General features: G+C 34.3%; 1 protein-coding gene across 7 annotated transcripts; it reads left to right on the top strand.

Annotated features, from left to right (window-relative positions):
- The first annotated feature begins 6,419 nt into the window (after positions 1-6,419).
- LOC100820263 (dihydroceramide fatty acyl 2-hydroxylase FAH1) lies at positions 6,420-12,300 on the top strand. Of its 7 annotated transcripts, XM_014768196.3 has the most exons (9): positions 6,480-6,603; positions 6,750-6,936; positions 7,577-7,634; positions 7,828-7,920; positions 8,569-8,765; positions 8,925-9,030; positions 9,730-9,876; positions 10,261-10,369; positions 10,961-12,300. In XM_014768196.3, the coding sequence occupies exons 3-9, from the start codon at positions 7,581-7,583 to the stop codon at positions 11,008-11,010; spliced, it is 756 nt and encodes a 251-aa protein (XP_014623682.2). In that variant the 5' UTR covers positions 6,480-6,603; positions 6,750-6,936; positions 7,577-7,580; the 3' UTR covers positions 11,011-12,300. The 7 variants fall into 7 exon arrangements, with proteins under 7 accessions (XP_003546279.1, XP_014623683.1, XP_040865944.1 ...); XM_014768197.3 differs by lacking the exons at positions 6,750-6,936; positions 10,961-12,300 and adding an exon at positions 9,967-10,060 and having other exon boundaries at positions 6,437-6,603; positions 10,261-10,366; XM_041010010.1 differs by lacking the exon at positions 6,750-6,936 and having other exon boundaries at positions 6,438-6,603.
- Positions 12,301-20,696: the final 8,396 nt, after the last annotated feature.

Consider the following 20,696-nt stretch of genomic DNA (forward strand, 5'->3'; position numbering starts at 1 on the left):
ACTGGCTCTCTATCAAATTTACCTCTAAAAAACTTAGTATCATATGTGAGGAAATAAAAGAAAAAGCATAAAACTCGCGTAGAATCTCTCAAAATAATTTTTTTAGATACAATAATAAAATTAAGAAAGGAGTTGAAATTCTTTCAATAAAAGAGATACATACATAAATATACTCTTATATTTTTATTTTATGTATTTTTTTTCAATAAACATATGCCATAAATTAAATACTAATTGTGGATTTCGAAGTAAATTTATCAAAACATAATAAATTTCATTTATGGTCAAGGTATTCTAAAAAGAAAAATTGACTCACAAAATATTTAATACTAATTATTTTTCATCATAAAAAATTAATATTTAAATATTTCAAACACGATATTATCGATGAAAAGCGTCTTGATGTTTGAATAAGTTATATGTTAATCTTAGATTGTGTTCGGGTAAGGTTAGAGAAAAAAAAAGGTTTATTTTTTAAATAACCTTTTCCTTAAAACTTTCTTTTGGAAACTACTCCTTTATAATCTTTTAAAAAAAAATCACTTTTTTAGTTTTTCAGCACTATATTAGAGATTGGTTTGTGGCTGTGTACATCTTGTAGAGATTGTTTTGCTTCTAAATAATAAAAATAAAGAAAAGCAGGCAGTATCAACTATCAAGGTAGTCAAAACACACAAATTAAAAGAATTACATGAAACTTCTCCAAAGAAACAAGAAATCACCTTGTGCAAATAACAAAAGGATAACAAAGAAACCTAGTTTGATAAAAGAAAAAAAACTTGTCCATCATATTTTGTAATTGGTTAGTGACGATGTCTTCTGCTTTGAGGATCAGAATTCGCAAGCAAAAGAAAAAAACAAAGAACCTAAGGGGCAAGGAGAAGAAGAGAACAATGATTTAGTGAGTCTATACAGAAGAGAAAGCATTCCTTTTTATAGGTAGACAAAAATTATTATATTTTTTCCAGTAGTAAATATGATTGACCAGAAATAATAAGTAATAAATAGGTATCATAAATATAATTTAAAATTTTGTGTCTAGTTTTTTCGTATATAATTATCATCATAAACGTAAATTTAATTTTTGTTACTATTTTTAATTACATAAATAATATATTAATACAATAGACTTAAATAAAAAATATTATGCTTCCTTTTTCAAACTTTGAAAAAAAGTGAGATATACTTTTGTCAAAACCTGATACTATGCAGACAAACATGTTTAGCAAGATATTTTATATAATAGTAGCCTCTAACCCGCGCGTACATGTCTTCTGGTTATTCATTTAGCAAGCATCGGGATTTTTTGTTGCAAGGTAGGAATAAAAAATGCATTTTTTGTTCTGTTTTTTTATTCTTCTAAGTTTTCAAAATTCTCATTTTACACTTATTTAAGCATCGTGTCAATAACATAGGATAATTGAAGTTATATAATTGGACTGATAATTTATTTATTTAAAAAATAAATGAAAATAACTTATAAACTTTGATAATTTTACCTTATTCAACTATAATTTAACTAATGAATAAGATGTACACAAATTATACTGTTATTTAATTACAAAATTATCATAATAATTTATTATTTTCTATAACAATTGTTTTATAAGTTATACAGAAAAAATTATGATTGATTAATGATAAAAAAATTAACAAATAAAATAAAAAGTGAGAGATATGAAAAAAATAATAGTAATACACATAATATTCATGAGTTAGCTTCTCACAACATTCAAAGGAGGTCGTGCACTTTTTTCAATACATGCCAATTGTGAGCCTCACCAATACTCTTTTACCCTTCAAAAAAGTAAACTTTCTCAGTTTTTTTGTTCAGTTTTTAGCACATACTCTATTCTTTGTTTAGTTTTTAGATGTTGAGTTTTTTTTATCATTATGAAATAAAAATAGAATCATTGGAACGAAACATTCTTTTAACAACATTGGTATCAGATCATAACATTGGGCATTAAAGCATTTAATTTCAAGTACTACATGGTTAATTGGCTAAGAACAAAGTATACACACCAAAACAAAATAACAGCTTAGAAAGTCTTGACACACAAGATCCATGACCATGAGAGCTAAACCACCATTGATATTTGATTAATTGTCTAAGAACAAAATATGCACACCAAAACAAAATAATAAGTTAGAAAGTCTTGACACACATGATCTTAAACCATGACACCTGAAGCACAATTTCGAGGTCCAACTATTCATTCATTCTTGATATGCTTCTTGGTAGTTGAGAGCTGAGCAAAAAGAAATTGTTTAGGAAAATTATCATCTAGAAAGACATCAGCTAAACCGTACTTGGCTGGAGTAACAGACACTTCATGTTGTGAATCATGGTTAGGTACTTCATCCATAGCTTTCTTGGTTGGAGATGCAGCCATAATTGCTTGCATTAGTTCAGGATCATCAGATATATTTTTTCACAGATGAACCCTATATTTGGACTGGACCTTGATTTTAAATGCAAGAGTACCACCCTTAGATAGACATAAACAAAACAGTTAACATATTAGGGAAACGGTCATTAATAATATAAATAAAAAGAAAGATAGGAGTAAGTGAAACATATAAACACACACAACAAATATCATGTTATTTAATTTTTGTGCAGATTTCCCTATAAGTTCTATGCACTCATCATCCCAGAGTACAAAATTGAAACTTTGTTTCTTGCGATACACCATCACTTCTAGCTTATACCTTTTACACACAAATACAATTGGCTCACAAAAGAATTTAACAATAAAATAAAATCTAATTTAATGTGTAATGGTAAACTAAAAGTACACAACCTTACTATACTCCCTTCATTGTACTTCCCACGTGAACATTTGAATGGTCCATGTTCTAGTACAACACTCTTGTTGCACTTCACACATCATGCATAACACTATCCATGATTAAGTACGATAAATACATGACCATCATAACTACATACAAAGAAAAGACAGCCCACAAAGTAACTGACCTTTCTTTAATAATAATAACAATAATTAAACAAAACCAAAAAAATAACACAAATTAAGAGAGAATAGAAAGAAAACTTGTGTCATCACAACATAAAAAAGGGCCTTCAGCTAGCGCATATATAATAATAATAATATTAATTAAACAAAACAAAAAAATAATACAAATTAAGAAAGAGTAGGAAGAAGACCTGACAGAATAGCGAAAACTGTTTTAACTTAGAACAACAAAACCAATAAAATAACGAAGAAAAAAAACATTCAATAGGCAAAGAATACCGTATTAGGCATGCAAGATCAGTGTTACTATCGAAAAGGAAACAAACACGCATATCAACAAAGCAAAAAATAACCTTGTCAATTAGAGCCTACATAATAATAATAATAATAATGATAATAATAATAATAATAATAATAATAAAACAAAACCAAAAAATAACACAAATTAAGAGAGAGCAGAAAGAAGACTTGTGTCATCACAACATAAAAAAGGGCCTTCAGCTAGCGCTTACATAATAATAATAATAATAATAATAATAATAATAATAATAATAATAATAATAATAATAATAATAATAAAACAAAACAAAAAAAATAACACAAATTAAGAGAGAGTAGAAAAAAGACCTAACTGAGCAGCGAAAACTGTTTTAACTTGGAACAACAAAACCAATAAAACAACGAAGAAAAGAATATTCAATAGGCAAAGAATAGCGTATTAGGCAGCAAGATAAGTGTTACTACCTGAAAGGAAGCAAACATGCATATCAGCAAAGCAAAAACTAACCTTATCTGCTAGAGCCTACATAATAATAATAATAATAATAATAATAATAATAATAATAATAATAATAATAATAATAACAACAACAACAACAATAACAACAATAACAACAATAATTAAACAAAACCAAAAAATAGCACAAATTAGGAGAGAGCACAAAGAAGACCTGCGTCATCACAACCTTCAGCTAGCGCTTACATAATAATAATAATAATAATAATAATAATAATAATAATAATAAAACAAAACAAAAAAATAACACAAATTAAGAGAGTAGAAAGAAGACCTGACGGAGCAGCAAAAACTGCTTTAACTTGGAACAACAAAACCAACAAAATAACGAAGAAAAGAATATTTAATAGGCAAAGAATATCGTATTAGACAGGCAAGATCATTGTTACTACCGGAAAGGAAGCAAACATGCATATCAACAAAGCAAAAAATAACTTTGTCTGCTAGAGCCTACATAATAATGATAATAATAATAATAATAATAATAATAATAATAATAACAACAACAACAATAATTAAACAAAACTAAAAAATAACACAAATTAAGAGAGAGTAGAAAAAAGATTTGTGTCATCACAACATACAAAAGGGTCTTCAGCTAGCACCTACATAATAATAATAATAATTATAATAATAACAACAACAACAATAATTAAACAAAATAACAAATAACACAAATTAAGAGAGGGTAGAAAGAAGACTTGACAGAGCAGCGAAAACTGCTTTAATTTGAAACAACAAAATAACGAAGAAAAGAACATTCAATAGACAAATAATACCGTATTAGGTAGGCAAGATCAGTGTTACTACCGGAAAGGGAGCAAACATGCATATCGGCACAACAAAAAATAACCTTGTCAACTAGGGCCTACATAATAATAATAGTAATAACAATAATTAAACAAAACCAAAAAATAACACAAATTAAGAGAGAGTAGAAAGAAGACATGTGTCATCACAACATACAAAAAGGCCTTCAGCTAACGCCTACATAAGAATAATAATAATAACAATAATTAAACAAAACAAAAAAATAATTATTAGAAAGAAGACATGTGTCATCACAACATACAAAAAGGCCTTCAGCTAGCGCCTACATAAGAATAATAATAATAACAATAATTAAACAAAACAAAAAAATAATTATTGTTATTAGGCAAAAAGTTATGACAGGGTAAAAAAAATCAGCTAGATTGATGGTGATTTTTGAGGTATGGGATTTTTTTTCAATATTGATATAGTTCATAGTGACAATCTAGCAACCACACCGTCAAAAAGTTATGGCAGGGTAAAAAAAATTAGCTAGATTGAATTACTATGATAGCAAGCTTTAACAAATTACAAAGCAAGAAAACAAACTTAGAGATGCATATTAATATAAAAAAAAAATTACTTAATCACACTTTCTCCCCGACAAACCCCACTAGAAACTCATTCAAAGACAAAGATTCAAATTATTAAGCGAAATTAAATGGGAAGTTGAAATCCATCAACCAGGGAATGACACGTATCAGTGGCAGCAAGAAAAAAGGTGCAAAAAAATGGAAGGACAAAATGACCAAAAAATCAAGAAAAGTACCACATGTCAAACTCTCATGTACGAGCATAATAGGAATTTTATGGGCATTCTCTTCAATAATTGTCTTTTATATAACATGTAATATGATGATATGATATAATATTTTTATCATAGTTTCTCAGGTGTGTGCTGATAATCTCAGTTAATAATCGTCTCTTATATAATATGATAAATAAATTTTAAATCATATTATTATAATATTCTCAATTTTGGAAGTTTTTATTAAAATTTTCCATTTTATTTTATATGATTATATAGTTTAAAATATGGATCAAAATTAGTAAGTAGTAATTAATAATGTGGATATTCATGAAAAAAAATCATAATAATGGTCAAAATAAATTAAAACAAAAATTCATATTAACTATATATAAAAAAGAAAATGAGAGAGTATAATTTACCCTACATTATTTTCCCACCATGTAAATTGTAGATTCCCACCATGTAGATTGTAGAAGGGTGTTTAGTGTTAAAAAAAGAAGAAGAAGATATCAGTGTTTTAAAGATATTGGTTAAAATATTTAAAATAAAAATATATTTATTAAAAGATGACAAATTATATTATTTATAAATTTTTTATATTCTTTCATAATTTATATGATAAATAATTTTTCCTTTTAAATTATAGAAGAATATAAAAAAATCATAAATAAAGTAATTTTTTTTCTCTAATATATATATTTTTACTTTAAATTTTTTAAAAATATCCTAAAAATACTTGTACAAAAGACGAAAAAGAAAAAGGGGTTGAGTGTTCTTCCTCACCGGTGTGCGGCCACAACTTTAAAATATCTCACGTTATATCACATTAGCCTGACGAGATTCGGCGGGTCCCACCCGAAAAGACCATCATCGTCTGAGAAGCTACTCAGCACCGTATCCCAAACTCGGATTCTTCTTATCCAATAGAATCTTGCCACGTCATCAAAACTCTACACATCTTTCTGATCCTCACGTGAGCGTTGGCGCAGGCGATCCCGCCATAGTGCCAGGCTGTCACTGGCTAGAATCCAACGCGGATAGAGATATTATTATTCATCGATGCCGTGGAAACGAACGGCTGAGATTCCCTCTCGCACGCTTTTTCTAAACAAAAACTCAACGCGCCACTGTCTATCCCTTTTCCATTGCTCGACGTGGCGGAGAAGGTTGGGGTGCTTCCTCTCTCTCCGGTTAGGGAAAGAAACGCACTTTTTGGTTTTGGTTTTGGATTTCGATCTCACTGCATTGCCTTCTGCTACTGCTAGGTTTGTTCTCTCCATTCACGTACGGTTTCTACTTTCTAGATCTAGAATTGATTTAATTGTTTCGTTTCAGCATTGCTGTGTTTCTACGGTTATCATGTGCTCTTTGCTAGATGTGAATTTCAAGCGTGTATGTTTTTTGTTTATAGTGATTTTAGAGGTTTTGCCACTTCAATTTGCTGCTCAATTGGATCCGTGCACTTTCGGTGATACCTGTTCAACTTTTAATTGGTGGCACTGCTAACTATTTGCTGATTCGAGTTCAGATTTCTGTTTTATATCCTAGCAGACGAGCCAGTTTTGAGGATTTGTTTCCGTACTGTATACTGAGCATTGGTGATTATTGTTGAGGAAAAGAAAATATCCATTTAATTTTTAATTTTTAAAGTATTTTTTTAATTTTAGTTTTTTAGTTCATAGATTATAAATTTTTGGGGTATTTATGCATGTGAGATTATTGTTTGTTTTTTTGTTTGATGTTGATGATAAGTAGTTTGGCATGTTTTTAGTTGGATGAAAACGACGCTGGTCGGTTCTAGTACCTATAAGGGTGTGATAGGGGTCCGTTTGTTTTTATAAATTGCGTGCGTCTTATCATTGTTTTGCAAGTTTGCAGCGTGAAATAGTTCTTAGAGCAACCACCACGTAAGCTTTGGCATGGAGTAATGATAACTAGAGAACCTTTTTGCAATGTGGCACTATAAGTCTATATAAGACTATAGACAAATAAGATTATTGAAAATGAATTGTTTCTTTGTTCTTTTTGGCAACTCGCCTTCCTAGCTTTTTCCCTACAAAAAAGGATAAAAATCAATGCCGTCAGGAAGGCAAGATAAAACAATACTTGTGAAGTTTCCTAACCCATGTGGCATGTAGTGAGTGATGCATATCATGCTTTTATATAACATTGTTGTTTTTTTATCATTAAACATACTTCCTGTTAAGTCCTGATACTATTTTTGGTCTTTGAATTCAGTTGCATGATGGTTGTGCAGAACTTTGTAGTTGATTTGAATAAGGCCCTTGTTTTCCAGGTAAAGGCAAAACCCCTTGAGATCTTCTTTCTAACATGTTCTCCATGCTCTTTCTTCCCATAGTTTTCAAGTTTCATATAAGTCTTGTTTCTGTTTATGTATGATCTCAGGTTGAGATAGCAAGTAGTTAGTTTTTGCTTTGTATACGAAGTAATCTCTTGTTGAGTCTGATCTTATTTTCAATGTTTTAAAGGTTGGGCATCTTGGAGAAGCTTATGAAGAGTGGGTTCACCAGCCCATTGTCAGCAAGGAAGGCCCCCGTTTCTTTGAAAATGAGATTCTGGAGGTATGCCCTTTAACTACAGATAAAACTATAAAACCAAGCCTGGCCTCACCAAGAGAGGTTGTCTAGATGGACTAATTGATGCCATATTGCCATTGGCTTAATAAAAAACCAAGCTTTTAGTAAAACCGTTTAGAGCAAGTTTTTTTTTTTTCCCAATGGTTTCGCCTTGCTCCTCTGCCTTTTCAATTTGACCATATTCCACTTGATCTACTTTTCTTCTCATGAATCTTCTGTTGGTTTTTTCTCATATGATTAAGTTTTATCAGGTGAGTTTAAGTCATATTGTCCTGAATAGTTGCTAATCCTAGTTTCTCCATGACTATTCACCTTTAATCTTGTTTTTCCTTTCATATGTTTCTACTTTTCAGCTCATTCATTAACCTCAGTGTTCCCATTACCACTAGAGTTATGTTTGGCTATCGTTGATTCTTCTCTACGCAACATTTACTAGCATAAACATTTCCGGTTTCATAGCTTTCTGATGTTGATAAGCATGTTTCAACAAATTTTAACATTATGATCCCATGATCCATTTTTTTAAAAAATTGGCCACATTACAAATGGACAAAGATTTAAATTTTAAGTTCTGATAATACATTGAAAAAATTCCATTTGTTATTGACTTGTTATTGCTACTACTTGGAACAGTTCTTGACGCGCACAGTCTGGTGGGCAATACCAGTCATTTGGCTGCCAGTTGTATGCTGGTTTATATATAAGTCCATACGAATGGGCCTCAGTTGTCCTCATTTAGCTCTATTGGTGGTTCTTGGCATTTTTGTTTGGACACTGCTTGAATACTCATTGCATCGTTTTCTTTTCCACATTAAAACAAAGACCTACTGGTTAGATCTCTTCCTTTCCCCTTTCTTTCCATAGTGTGAACCCGTATGTTAATATTTGCTTGTAATTATGTTTAACTATATCTACTTTGATTAACTTATTGGTTTGAATAACACTAAGTTTATTTGCTTTTTATTTTGGGGGATTGAATGCTACTTTAGGGGGAATACCTTGCATTATCTTCTCCATGGCTGCCACCATAAGCACCCCATGGATGGCTTAAGACTCGTTTTCCCTCCTGCTGCAACAGCTATATTATTGATGCCGGTATCTCTTTTTTGCCATACTTTATATTGCATTTTCCCATACTTTATTGGCTGAGAAAATATTTGTGGGATTTAAATTTTCATCGAAGTTTTTACCATCCATGCTTCCTATAATTGGAAAGACCAAAGGAGTAACTTCATTCTTTTTCTCTTTTTCCCTCTACTATCTAAATTACTCATTTAAATTAAGTGTGTCACATTGAATTTTTTTATTTCCCTTTTTCCCTCTAGCATATAAATTACTCATTTAAATAGTTAAATGTGTCACGTTGAATTTTTTTATATATTGTTAAGCTACATGCCACTGATATAAAAATTTGGATGGAAAATCACTGATTGGACAACATTGGATGTTTGAAGTGAAACTAAGTAGCAGATAGGATTTTCTTTAAATTTGAAATTATTTAGTTTATGTTTGAGGAGATCTTTTAATAATTCGGCGATGTTTATATTCTCAATTTGTAATACTAGTTTCAGAAAATCTTAAAAGAATTTTTTTCTTCTGGATTGAGCCACGTATATCACCATTTCTAGCTTTCTTTTGAAAATGCCCATAAAACTTTTTTGACATTTAATAACATTATTTGATTAGTATGCAGCACCGATATGTCAATATTGGTAAAGATTTAGAGATAATTTCTTCACATTATTGCTTAAGGTTCCATGAAGTGATGTTAGTGATTTTGTCTGCTGTGTCCAGTTCTGGAACTTGGTGAAACTCATGGCGACCACTTCAACTGCTCCTGCTTTGTTTGGAGGTGGTTTATTGGGTTATGTAATGTATGATTGCACCCATTATTACTTGCACCATGGTCAGCCAAGGACTGAAGTGCCCCGAAATCTCAAGGTAAAAACTCTTATCTTCAACTGTGGATGATGATTAAATTACCATGCATTGCTTTGCTATATTTATCTAAACGAATTCATCTTGTTCTAGCACAAATCATTGAAAAGGAAAATAGTTGATGGTTTCACCAGTTCTTAGAAATTGAAGGGCATTAATCTGAGAGTAAGATACAGTGAATGTGAAGGTATCTTGTCAAGGGATTTGGATCCTCCTTTTCTTAGGAACAAGAGTTTATTTTTTGTTAGATTATCCTGCCAAATGTTCATTTTCTCCTACCCCCCTTTTTTTATGTTGCACTTCGTCTTTGAGTGTATCATATACTAGCAATTATGTCCATTTTATTAGCCATGCAAGTTAAATCTTCTTTCTCCCTTTTTTCTGCAGAAGTACCACTTGAATCATCACTTTCGGATCCAGGATAAAGGCTTTGGGATCACTTCATCACTATGGGATAAAGTTTTTGGAACACTTCCTCCTAAAATGGATGCCAAAAGTATGTAAATTACTGTCAAGGGTAGCATATGTTCGTTGGTTAAAATAATAGCAAGTTCAGGAATTCCTGCTTTTATTTATCTAATTTATTTGACCTCCCCAATCATTGATGTTTTCTGGGGTGTTAGCGTGCCATCATTCGTCAATTTTGTGGTGCCAAAGTTCGACAATTAAACATTCTGTAAAAATTGATTTCTTGTATCAGATTGATTTATGATGGAAAGCTCACCTTGTGCATACTCCTTTCCGCTGTAACTTCAGTACTTCACTAATATCTCTACGGCTTAGTGTTTTAGTCCTTCAATTTTGGGGTGTTTTTATTTTTAAGTCCATGAAGGCTGAAATTAAATTTGCTTTTTTTTTATAGTCCATGGATTTTGAAAATTAGACTTTTTAGTCCTCCCATGATAAATTGACACTTTGTGATGGATTTAAAATACAAATTCTAACGGTAAAATTAAAAATCAAATTTTGACGACTAAAAACTATTACAAATTGTTAATTTATCATGGGAAGGACTAAAAATAACAATTTTCAAAACTCTTGGGGGGCGGGTAACATTAGCTCAATCTTCGTTAATGAGCCTCCCCAGATATATTATGCAGGCCCACATCTTTCCTGCAACCATTTGTGATGAAATAGAGAAGCTTTGCTGCCATTTTATCTGGGGTAGCACCCAGGATCAATGTAAAGTGCATCTGATATGTGGGAACTCTATGCTCGCTGAAAGGAAATGGAGGACTTGGCTTTAGAACTCAGAAATCTCAACTGTAGCTATGTCCTGAATCTGGGATGGAATATTATTCATTAACTAGATAATCTCTAGGTTCGAGTCTTGCGAGCCAAATATGGATTTGGCTGCCAACCTGTCCCAGTCATTCGAAATGAAACTGAAGCCTCTCATACTTGGCGTGGGATCGTTATGACATGGAGTCATATTGAAGATAATATCACCTGGAGTATTAATAATGGTGATTCAGCCCGTTTCTGGACTGACCGTTGGATTCCTGGTTTCCAACCTCTCTCTTCTATGATGCAGGTTCAAATTCCTCCACAGGAATGCAATCTGGCAGTGTCTGCATATAGCTTTCATGATGGCTGGAATTGGAGAGGGTTGAATAACATTCTTCCCAGAATGTTTGTTCTACCATTGCTGCAATAAATCCACCTGTTCAAGGTTACAAAGATACTCCAATATGGTGTACCTCGAGAAATGGTATGCTATCAGTTAAGACTGCATATTGGTATCTTGCAGGTTATTATGATAATCCCAGGGATGAGTCTGGAGATTTCAAGATGATTTGGAGATATGAAGGCCCTCAGAGAGTTTGTTTGTTTCTATGGAAATTGATGCATGGGAGGTTGCTCCCTAATGAAGAAAGAATCCGTCGCCATATGACAAATGACAGTGCTAGAATCCATTATGCACATTCTGTGATTGTGAAGACATCATGAAGTTTTGGTCAGACATGATTCCTTCGAACATCAGGGCAAAATTTTTTAGTATTGGTCTTCAAGATTGGCTTGCTTGGAATTTGAACACAAAGGATATCAAAGCTCCTTTAGGCACGTGGGCTAGTTTTTTCGGGCTAACTGTCTATCATCTATGGTTAGACAGAACTAAATTGGTCTTTACTCAGCAATCTACTCTTTCCCTTGGGTTTCTGTAGCATATCATACAACATAAAGTAGAGGTGGCCATTGCTTGGACCCCTCCTCTTTTTCAAAGTAAATGTAGATGGATCATATAAAGCCTCAACTGCAAAAATGGCTTGCAGGGGGATTATTCTAGATTCGTTTGGGAGAGTTTTGTCATGCTTTCATTCGAATATTGGTGTGTGTAATTCCATTTGGGCAAAACTGTGGGGTCTAAAGCATGGAATTAAACCGGCAAGAAATATGAATGAATATTCGGAATGCCCATATTTGAAATGGATTCGCTGGCTGTGGTTCATATGATTCAGTCAGGGAAGATCAACTCTTACCAGAGAGTTGTCTAATATGTCGCGTAACACCGAATGGAGAGCAACATTACTCATGTTCATAGAGAAGCAAATTGTTGTGCCGATTAGTTGACAAATTTGGGTCATGAATCTGATTCTTTTGTGACGATTGCTAATTCAATTCCTTGATGAGAGTCTAATAATATTATTTCCTGTTATAAGAAAAATTCCAGAAACTAAAAAAATAAACACTTGAAATATTAAAATAATAATTAAACCTATCTGTACCGCAATGGCTTGGTGTGGGTTGACTTTTACTGTCGTAGAAATCATGAGCATTTAGACAATAATGCTTATACAACTGCACACAATCACAGTTTCATTATAATTTATTGAATTAAGGCTTATTGTAAATTTTTAAAATAATTCACGTAAAAAGGAAGCTTGAAAAATAGTAGTAATTGATTATAAATATGATGCAAACAATAATCGATTAGTGTCCAAAAAGCAAATTTACTTTTATAATATCTAAAATTCATTATTGTAAATGATTCCAAAATAAATAATTGTTTTTTTTTCCAGAAGTAAACAATTTCAATTACTCACTTCATCATTGTTTAATGCATGTAAAAGATGTACTTAAAAGACAAGTGTATCCTATGCGACGGATAACATATTTAAACTCTGGATATCCTATCTTAGAAACTAATATTGATTTTAAAAATAACTAAAGTTCGGAAGCAATCTAATCTAATACCGAGAAAACTTATCGATAACATTGTAAAAACAAAAAATAATAAGCAAATAAAATCCCACTGTGAGTTGTTACATTGGGCGAACACGCACGCAACCACACGGGGCATGGTGGCCCTTGGAGCAGTCACGTTGGGCGACCCTCTTAGCTTGTTGGGCGAGTGCGACGCCAATGCCCTCTTTTTTTTGTTTTTTTGTCCTTTTTTGTTCTATCTTTTGCTTGAAGATTGTGCCTTTGTTACCCACTTATTTATTTATGCTTCATCATCCAAAATAATTAAAGCATTTCATTTTCATGTAATTTTTGGATAAAACACACAAAAATATTGACTACTTAAATTCTTCATTATTGGTCCAATTTGTCACACATTTTCCTTTGAGCTTGATGCTAAAGTAATATGATATTGTTCTATAAATCTACATAAGCTGTAAATTTATCATTTTTCATACTTATTTTTATATTTGTTGATTTAATTAAATTATTAAATATTTTAAAACTCACCTTCTATGTTATTTATATTTAAAGTCTTCTTATTTTAAGATTTAAAATCTCAAATTATTATTCAATGAAACGTATTTAACATTTGTTTCTTTTCAGTCGATCCAAGCTCTGGAGATCTTCTTTCAAACATGCTGTCCATGTTCTTTATAATATCAGATTATTGTTGATTACAATTTTTATTCTTTTATAATATTTGAATCATATTAAATTATTTTAAAATTTTCCTTTTATGTTTTTTTTTTTAAATTTAGTTCAGATTTAAAATTTCAACTTTGATTTCATTTTATTTATTATGAAAAAAATTAAAAAAATAGTTTATTCTTTTTCCTAAAGTAAATGATTTCAATTATACACTTTATTCGTAGTTAACATTGCTTTATACTTTAGAACAGTCAAATATTTTAATAAAAATATTTGTTTGTTAAGATTTCCAATCTGAACTTTAATATCTTTCTATTTTGAATTCTTATTTTTAATAAATAATAATAGTATTTCTCTAGTTTTGTAAAGAATTTTTTAGAAAACCATTGATTATTTTGAAAAAAGCCAATGTTTCAAATATACACTTTAATATTACTATTTATTAATTTGAATTTTATTTTACATTATTTAAATTATTATCATTTTAATCTTTTGCATTCAAGTTTTTTTTTTAATTTTATTTTTAATTTTTCCATAAGTGAATATTTTAAATATGCAGTTCAATGAATTCGTTGTTATAAATATTTTTTATTTTTTAAAAGATAACTAACTAACTATATTTAAAAATTATTTTTATGTTAAATTAATATTGAGAAAACTTTAGTTATCTTTATGTTTCAGATTGCTATTTTGAAAAAGATAATTATTTACTTCATTAGGTTAATAACTCAATAGGTTGTTATAGAAAAAAATAATTGCTTACTTCATTAGATTATTTTTTCAGAAGCTAATAATTCAAAATGAACATTTTTGTTATCTAATGTTAATTTTAATAAAGATATTACTGTTCCAAAAAATAACTGTGCCAATTATTTTTTTTTATAGAAAATAGTAAAATTATTAACTATTTTCAAAGTTTCTTTTTATGCTAAAATTTTACCTAAAAAATTATTTTTATGTTATGATTTGAAATCTGAAACTTAATTATCTTTCCATTTTTTAATATTATATTACTTAAAATAGTGAATTTTTCTTTCTTTCAAACACATTGAAGGGGCAAGAACTAGGTTGGTGAGTGAAGAAGTGGAAATATCCATTGTTGGACAGTATAATAGCAGGTGAAACTACAAAATAAGAATGACAAAAAACACAAGAGAAAAGAGTGAAAGAGAGATGATTTATACTTTTTATCATAATGTTCAATCTGAATTTTGATGATTTTAGTTCATGGAGAAGTTCATTTCATTTTTTTCTTCTTATTTTCTTTTCCTAAAAGTGCTTATAGAAAAGATTATAATCCAAACATGCCCATAGTCAAGGAGTTAAAGTCAAATGAACAAAAGATTTTGAATGCTAGTGTTAGGGAAAAGGAGAAGAATGAGACTGGGCTTCGAGGGCCAGTGTCCTCCAAACACAAATAAGAATGTGTAAAGATAATTTTCATTGTCATTTCCTTATTACATGAAGCTGTATATATAACTATGATCATAACAAAATTTGGAATTTTCAAGGATATGCACTAACAAAAAGGATCCTACTCTATGGAAATGGTAGGAAAAACAGGAGACAGAGTTGTCAGGTCACCATAAGCTGTTACACATAATCGTGGAGGTATTTTGGTCTTGTGCTTTTTCTGTTGGGCCTTGCCATTGTCACCCATTCTTTCATATCATTCCCCACGGCTTGGAAAAGCACATTGTCCTCAAGGTGGAAGGTGTTCTTCAATGAATTCCAATCCTCCCACGTGGTCTCCTCGGGTGGAAGGCCCTTCCATGACACCAATACCTGGATGTTCGAGTCCGTGCCTCTGCGCGTGGCCAAAATCACCAAAGGAGTAATCAAGGGTTGACCATTCATGCAGTTAGCAGGAAGGGGTAAAAGGTCAATGTGCTCTGTAGTAGAGTGATGGAAGGGTTTGAGTAAGGAGCAGCGAAACACGGGATGAATGCGAGCATCCTTCGGCAACTGTAGCTTAAACGCAGCTTTGCCCATGTGTTCCACGATCTTGTAGGGCCCGTAGAATCTTTTCGCAAGTTTGGAATAAGTTCCTGAGATAGAGGATTGCCTATGAGGGCGCAGTTTGACCATGACCCAATCTCCTTCCGCAAAGGTGACGTCCCTACGGTTCTTGTCCGCCATTTTCTTCATAAGGTCCTGAGCTTTTATCAACTTCTTGCGAATAATGGAAAATGCTTTTTCTCGGGTTTTCAAAATATCATCCACTACGTCCAGCTTTGAAGTGCCTGTAAGGTATTGTGGAATGGAAAGGGGCTTCTTGACAAAGGTGAATTAGTATGGGGACAAACCCGAACCAAAATGGATCAAGGTGTTGTAGGACCACTCGATCTAATTTAAAAACTTGCCCCACGATGATGGCTTCTGATGCACGAAGGCTTGAAGACATTGCTTGATGACCCTGTTCAATACCTCCGTCCGACCATTGGTCTGCGGATGGTAGGCAGAGCTCATTCGCAAAGTCGTGCCACTTAGCCGGAATAAGTCCTGCCAGAACTGACTCATGACCAGAGATTAAGCTTTGAGGCATACCGTGAAACTTACCCACAATGTCCATGAAGAGCATGGCAACTGAATGCGTGGAGTGTTGGGTGGGTAACATACCCAGGTGGATGCCCTTCGAAAATCTATTCACCACGACCAAAATTTTCGTATAGCCTCGAAATGGTGGCAGACCAACGATGAAGTCGAGGGAGAAGTCCTCCCAAGGGCGGAGAGAGACTGGTAGAGGACAGAGGAGGCTGGCCTGCTTCTTGGTCTCGTACTTCGTATGTTGACAGTCAAGGCACTGTACGACAAAGCTGGCGACATCCTTGCACATTCCGGGCCAAAAAAAGTTATCATTAATACAAGCGAGAGTTTTCGAGATCCCCATATGCCCTCCAATGGGAGATGAGTGGTATTCTGTGAGTAATGTTGGAATGAAAGCCGATCCTGCCGGTAACCATATACGACCTTGGTACAAGATTAAATCCTAAGCAATTTGGTAGTTGCGAAATTGATCAGGATGGAGGGTAATCTCCTAGCACAACTTGAGGAAATTAGGATGATGTAATTAGTGAGATTTCAGTTCACTGAGAAAAGTCAATGAAGAAATCAAGAGCAGTAGTAGGGAACCATCCATGGTCTCTGGGAGCCGAGACAGGGCATCAACTGTTGTGTTTAACTTACTTGAACGACATTGAATGGAGTAATTGTACCCCATCAATTTAGCCAAATACGTTTGTTGTTCAGGTGTTTGAATCACTTGCATTATCAACTCTCGCAGGCTACGATGATCGGTGATGATGGTGAAACGGTGCCCCAAGAGGTATTGATGCCATTTCTTCATGGTAGTGGTTATGGCAAAGAGTTTGTGCACATAAGTGGAAGCACGAAGAAGCTTGGGTGGAAAAGGTTTACTGAAGAACGCAAGTGGATATCTCTTCTGAGATAACACTACGTCGACACCAGACGAATTCGTTTCCACCGTAAATGAAAGTTCAAAGTCAGGGAGTTGCAAAACAGGGGCATTAGTCAACACTTGCCTTAAGTCAAGAAAGGCACGATCTGCCTCCGGTGACCACTCGAAGGGATCCTGACCCAACAACCTTGTTAGTGGTGCCGCAATCGAAGCGTAACCCCAAATGAATCGGCGGTAAAAGCCGGCGAGGCCAAGAAAACTGCGTAAGGTTTGAGCCGAGTGTGGTGTAGGCCATTGACGAATGGCGAGGATTTTCATTGGCACCGATGCTACCCCTTGAGACGAGACCATATGTCCCAAATATTCAATTTGTGTTTGCACAAATGAACATTTGGACATCCACAGGAAGAATTGCTTCTTCAAGAGAATCTAGAAAGCTTTTTCCTAGTGTGTGACATGGTCCTTGAGGGTCTTGCTGAAGATCAAAATATCATTAAAGAAGACAATGATGAAGTGACAGAGATATGGCCGGAAAATGGCATTCATCATTGCCTGAAACGAGGAGGGGGCGTTGTATAAGCCAAACGACATGACTCTGAATTTGAAGTGGCCATGGTACGTTCAGAAAGCTTTTTTGGATATGTCTTCTTCATGCACCAATAACTGGTGATAGCCATGGAGGAGATCTAACTTAGAAATCCATGTCGTGCCACCTAGTTCATCCAACAGTTCATCAATGGTGGGAATCAGAAATCGATCCTTCATCGTAATCACATTGAGGGCACATTAATCAATACAAAACCGCCAAGTGTCGTCCTACTTCCGAACCAAGATCACCGGAGAGGAGAAGGGGCTGGTGCTTGGGTGAATCAAACCATTCTGCAACATCGTGTTCACTTGAGTTTCAATTTCTTGCTTTTGGAAGTGAGGGTATCTATAAGGCCGAACGTGTTTGGGTCTGCATTTGGGACGAGGTGAATGCGATGATTGGTGGGTCTAGAGGGTGGTAGGGACGAAGGTGTTTGAAAAACGGAAGCAAAGTGGGTGAGAAGTGTCTGAATAGATAAAGGTATGGAGGTATGGATGAGTGGTGTGGAAGGGTGTTCTGTTGGGGTAAATTGGAGATGAAAGTAGGTGCTTGTAGTGTCTTTACGAACAGTTCAACGAAGCTGATGAGGGGTGATGAGATGTAAGGAAGCATCAGTGTCTCCTTGAAACTTCACTAAACGCCCTTCGCGCATAAACTTCATTGATAATTTGTTGTAGTCCGTTAATACCGGCCCGAGAGACTTTAGCCATTGCACACCCAGAACAAGATTGGTTTCGCACAGGGGCAGGACATGAAGATCAACACAGAAGGTAATGTCCTGGATTGTGATCATGGAGGCTTCGAAAAGAAGGTGATAATCCAACGTGTGACCATTGCCCACCATCACCCGCAAGGGAGCTATTTGGCACAGTGACAAGCCTAGTTGCTTCACCACACTCTCCTAAATAAAGTTATGCATACTCCCCCTGTCTACTAAGATCAACACGAGGTGGAGAGCGACTAGGCCCACCAGGCGCAGGATTTCAAGGGCGAGATGGCCCGAAAGGGTATGAAGGCTGATTTGGGCCTGAAATGGGTCAGTGGGGTCGGGCGGGTCGGGTGAGGGCTCCAAGGAAGGAGCAGCGTCTTCGAAAGGCTTTTCATAATCCCCAATAAGCAGAAATGCCCTGGAGGAACACTTGTGGCCGCAATGAAATTTTTCATCGCAGTTGAAACAAAGGCCTTGTTCGCGCTGCAATGTCAGCTCCTCCAGTTAGAGGCGCTAGATAGGAACCGCGGGGTGAGATGGAATCGAAGGTGATGCTAGCGGCACTGAAGAAGGAGCAACAGCCACCGGCGGCGCGAGAGGCGTTGGTGAAGAAAAGGAAGATGATCGAGGACGTGGCGGCCGACGACCGTCAAATAGTTTCTCCTCCTGGAGACGGGCCAACCCTGCCGCCTGGACCAAGGTGAGGGGTTGCAAAGCCTGAACCTCATGGTAGATGTTGGCCTGGAGTCCTGAGATGAAGCAAGTTAAGAGGAATTGTGGCGGCAAACCAACAATCCGATTGGCCAAGTTTTCAAACTTCGCCAGGTACGTTTGAACATCTCCTCGTTGTGTGAGTTTGAATAAAGACCCAGTGGGGTCTTCATACTGAGTGGGAGAAAATCTGGTCTGTAAAGCTTGCAGGAACGTCGGCCATGAAGTGAATTGACCATTTCTAGTCATCCACTGGAACCATGCAAGGGCCTTGCTATCCATGCAGAAGGAAGCAACGATTATACGTTCGTGTTCTGGGGTCGAGTGATATTCAAAGAACCGCGTGACTTTGAATATCCAACCCATTGGGTAGGAACCATAAAAACACGAAACCTCTAGTTTCAGGCGATAAGCAGAGGATGGGGACGCAAGAGGTGGTACAGCTGTGGAAGAAAAGGGTGAGTGTTGAGGGGAGTCTGGGGTGGGAAACTTGTGGATGAGTTCGTCCAATTTGAGGGTCATGGAATGAATGGTTTCACTGAGGGATAAATGGTTCTGTGAGAGCTTGGTGATGGCATCCTCCAAATGGTTTGAGTTTGCTTTGGAGCGAGTGGACTCAACCATAAACAAGGTTAATGAAAGCACCAATGTTAGGGAAAAGAGAAGAATGAGACTCGACTTCGAGGGCTAGTGTCCTCCTAACATAGATAAGAATGTCTAAAGATAATTTTCATTGCCATTTCCTTATTACATGAAGCTGTATATATAACTATGATCATAACAAAATTTGGAATTTTGTAGGATATGCACTAACAGAAAGGATCCTGCTCTATGGAAATGGTAGGCAAAACAAGAGACAGAGTTGCCAGGTCACCACCAGCCGTTACACATAATCGTGGAGGTATTTTAGTCTTGTGCTTTTTCTGTTGGGCCTTGCCATTGGCACCCCTTCTTCCGTATCAGCTAGATTTAGGTATTGCAAACTATGCATGTGCACAACTCAAGATGTGTACGAGAATCAGGGAGAAAGCATCGTGCTGAGGTGAATCCTAAATTGAATTTACTCTTTAAAAAGGTTATATATGCAATGATGCGATTGTATATTTTGTTTTCTTTTCATATATTTTTCTTTTAGTGCTTATCTAAACAAGATGCAAACCATTGGCACATTTTTATGTGCATAATTTCTTGGAACATTTTCATTTGTTAAACGAAGTTGTTTTGACTTGCAACATTTTCATTTATTAAACAGGAGAAAAATTGGCCTTTAATCATTGTCTAATCTCTTAGTCATGGTTTATAAATCCTGTTGTTATAATTAAATTGTAGTTAATATTTATCACAAAGAATTTTGATATTTTTTAATCAAATTCCAATTTTGATATTCGTATAGATAGACCACTAAAGTTGTTGTACTCAATAAATATCCTTTTTGCTAAGTTGCACACGTTAATTTTAGTTTTATCTCAGGTGATGCAAGAAAAAGTGTTAAGGTGCATTGTTCTTTTGGTCATTGTGTTGGTTGCAAGGATGTTCAATAATGGGGCTGGTCCTTCCAATAA

Source organism: Glycine max, chromosome 15 (genome assembly GCF_000004515.6).
Source record: "Glycine max cultivar Williams 82 chromosome 15, Glycine_max_v4.0, whole genome shotgun sequence".
In the NCBI taxonomy this organism is placed as follows: domain Eukaryota; kingdom Viridiplantae; phylum Streptophyta; class Magnoliopsida; order Fabales; family Fabaceae; genus Glycine; species Glycine max.

Coding starts and splice junctions, on each gene's coding strand:
- LOC100820263 (XM_041010010.1), top strand. CDS start 7,581: ATGATGGTTGTGCAGAACTTTGTAGTTGATTTGAATAAGGCCCTTGTT. Junction 7,921..8,568: donor TTGAAAATGAGATTCTGGAG/GTATGCCCTTTA, acceptor TACTTGGAACAG/TTCTTGACGCGCACAGTCTG. Junction 9,877..10,260: donor AAGTGCCCCGAAATCTCAAG/GTAAAAACTCTT, acceptor TTTTTTCTGCAG/AAGTACCACTTGAATCATCA.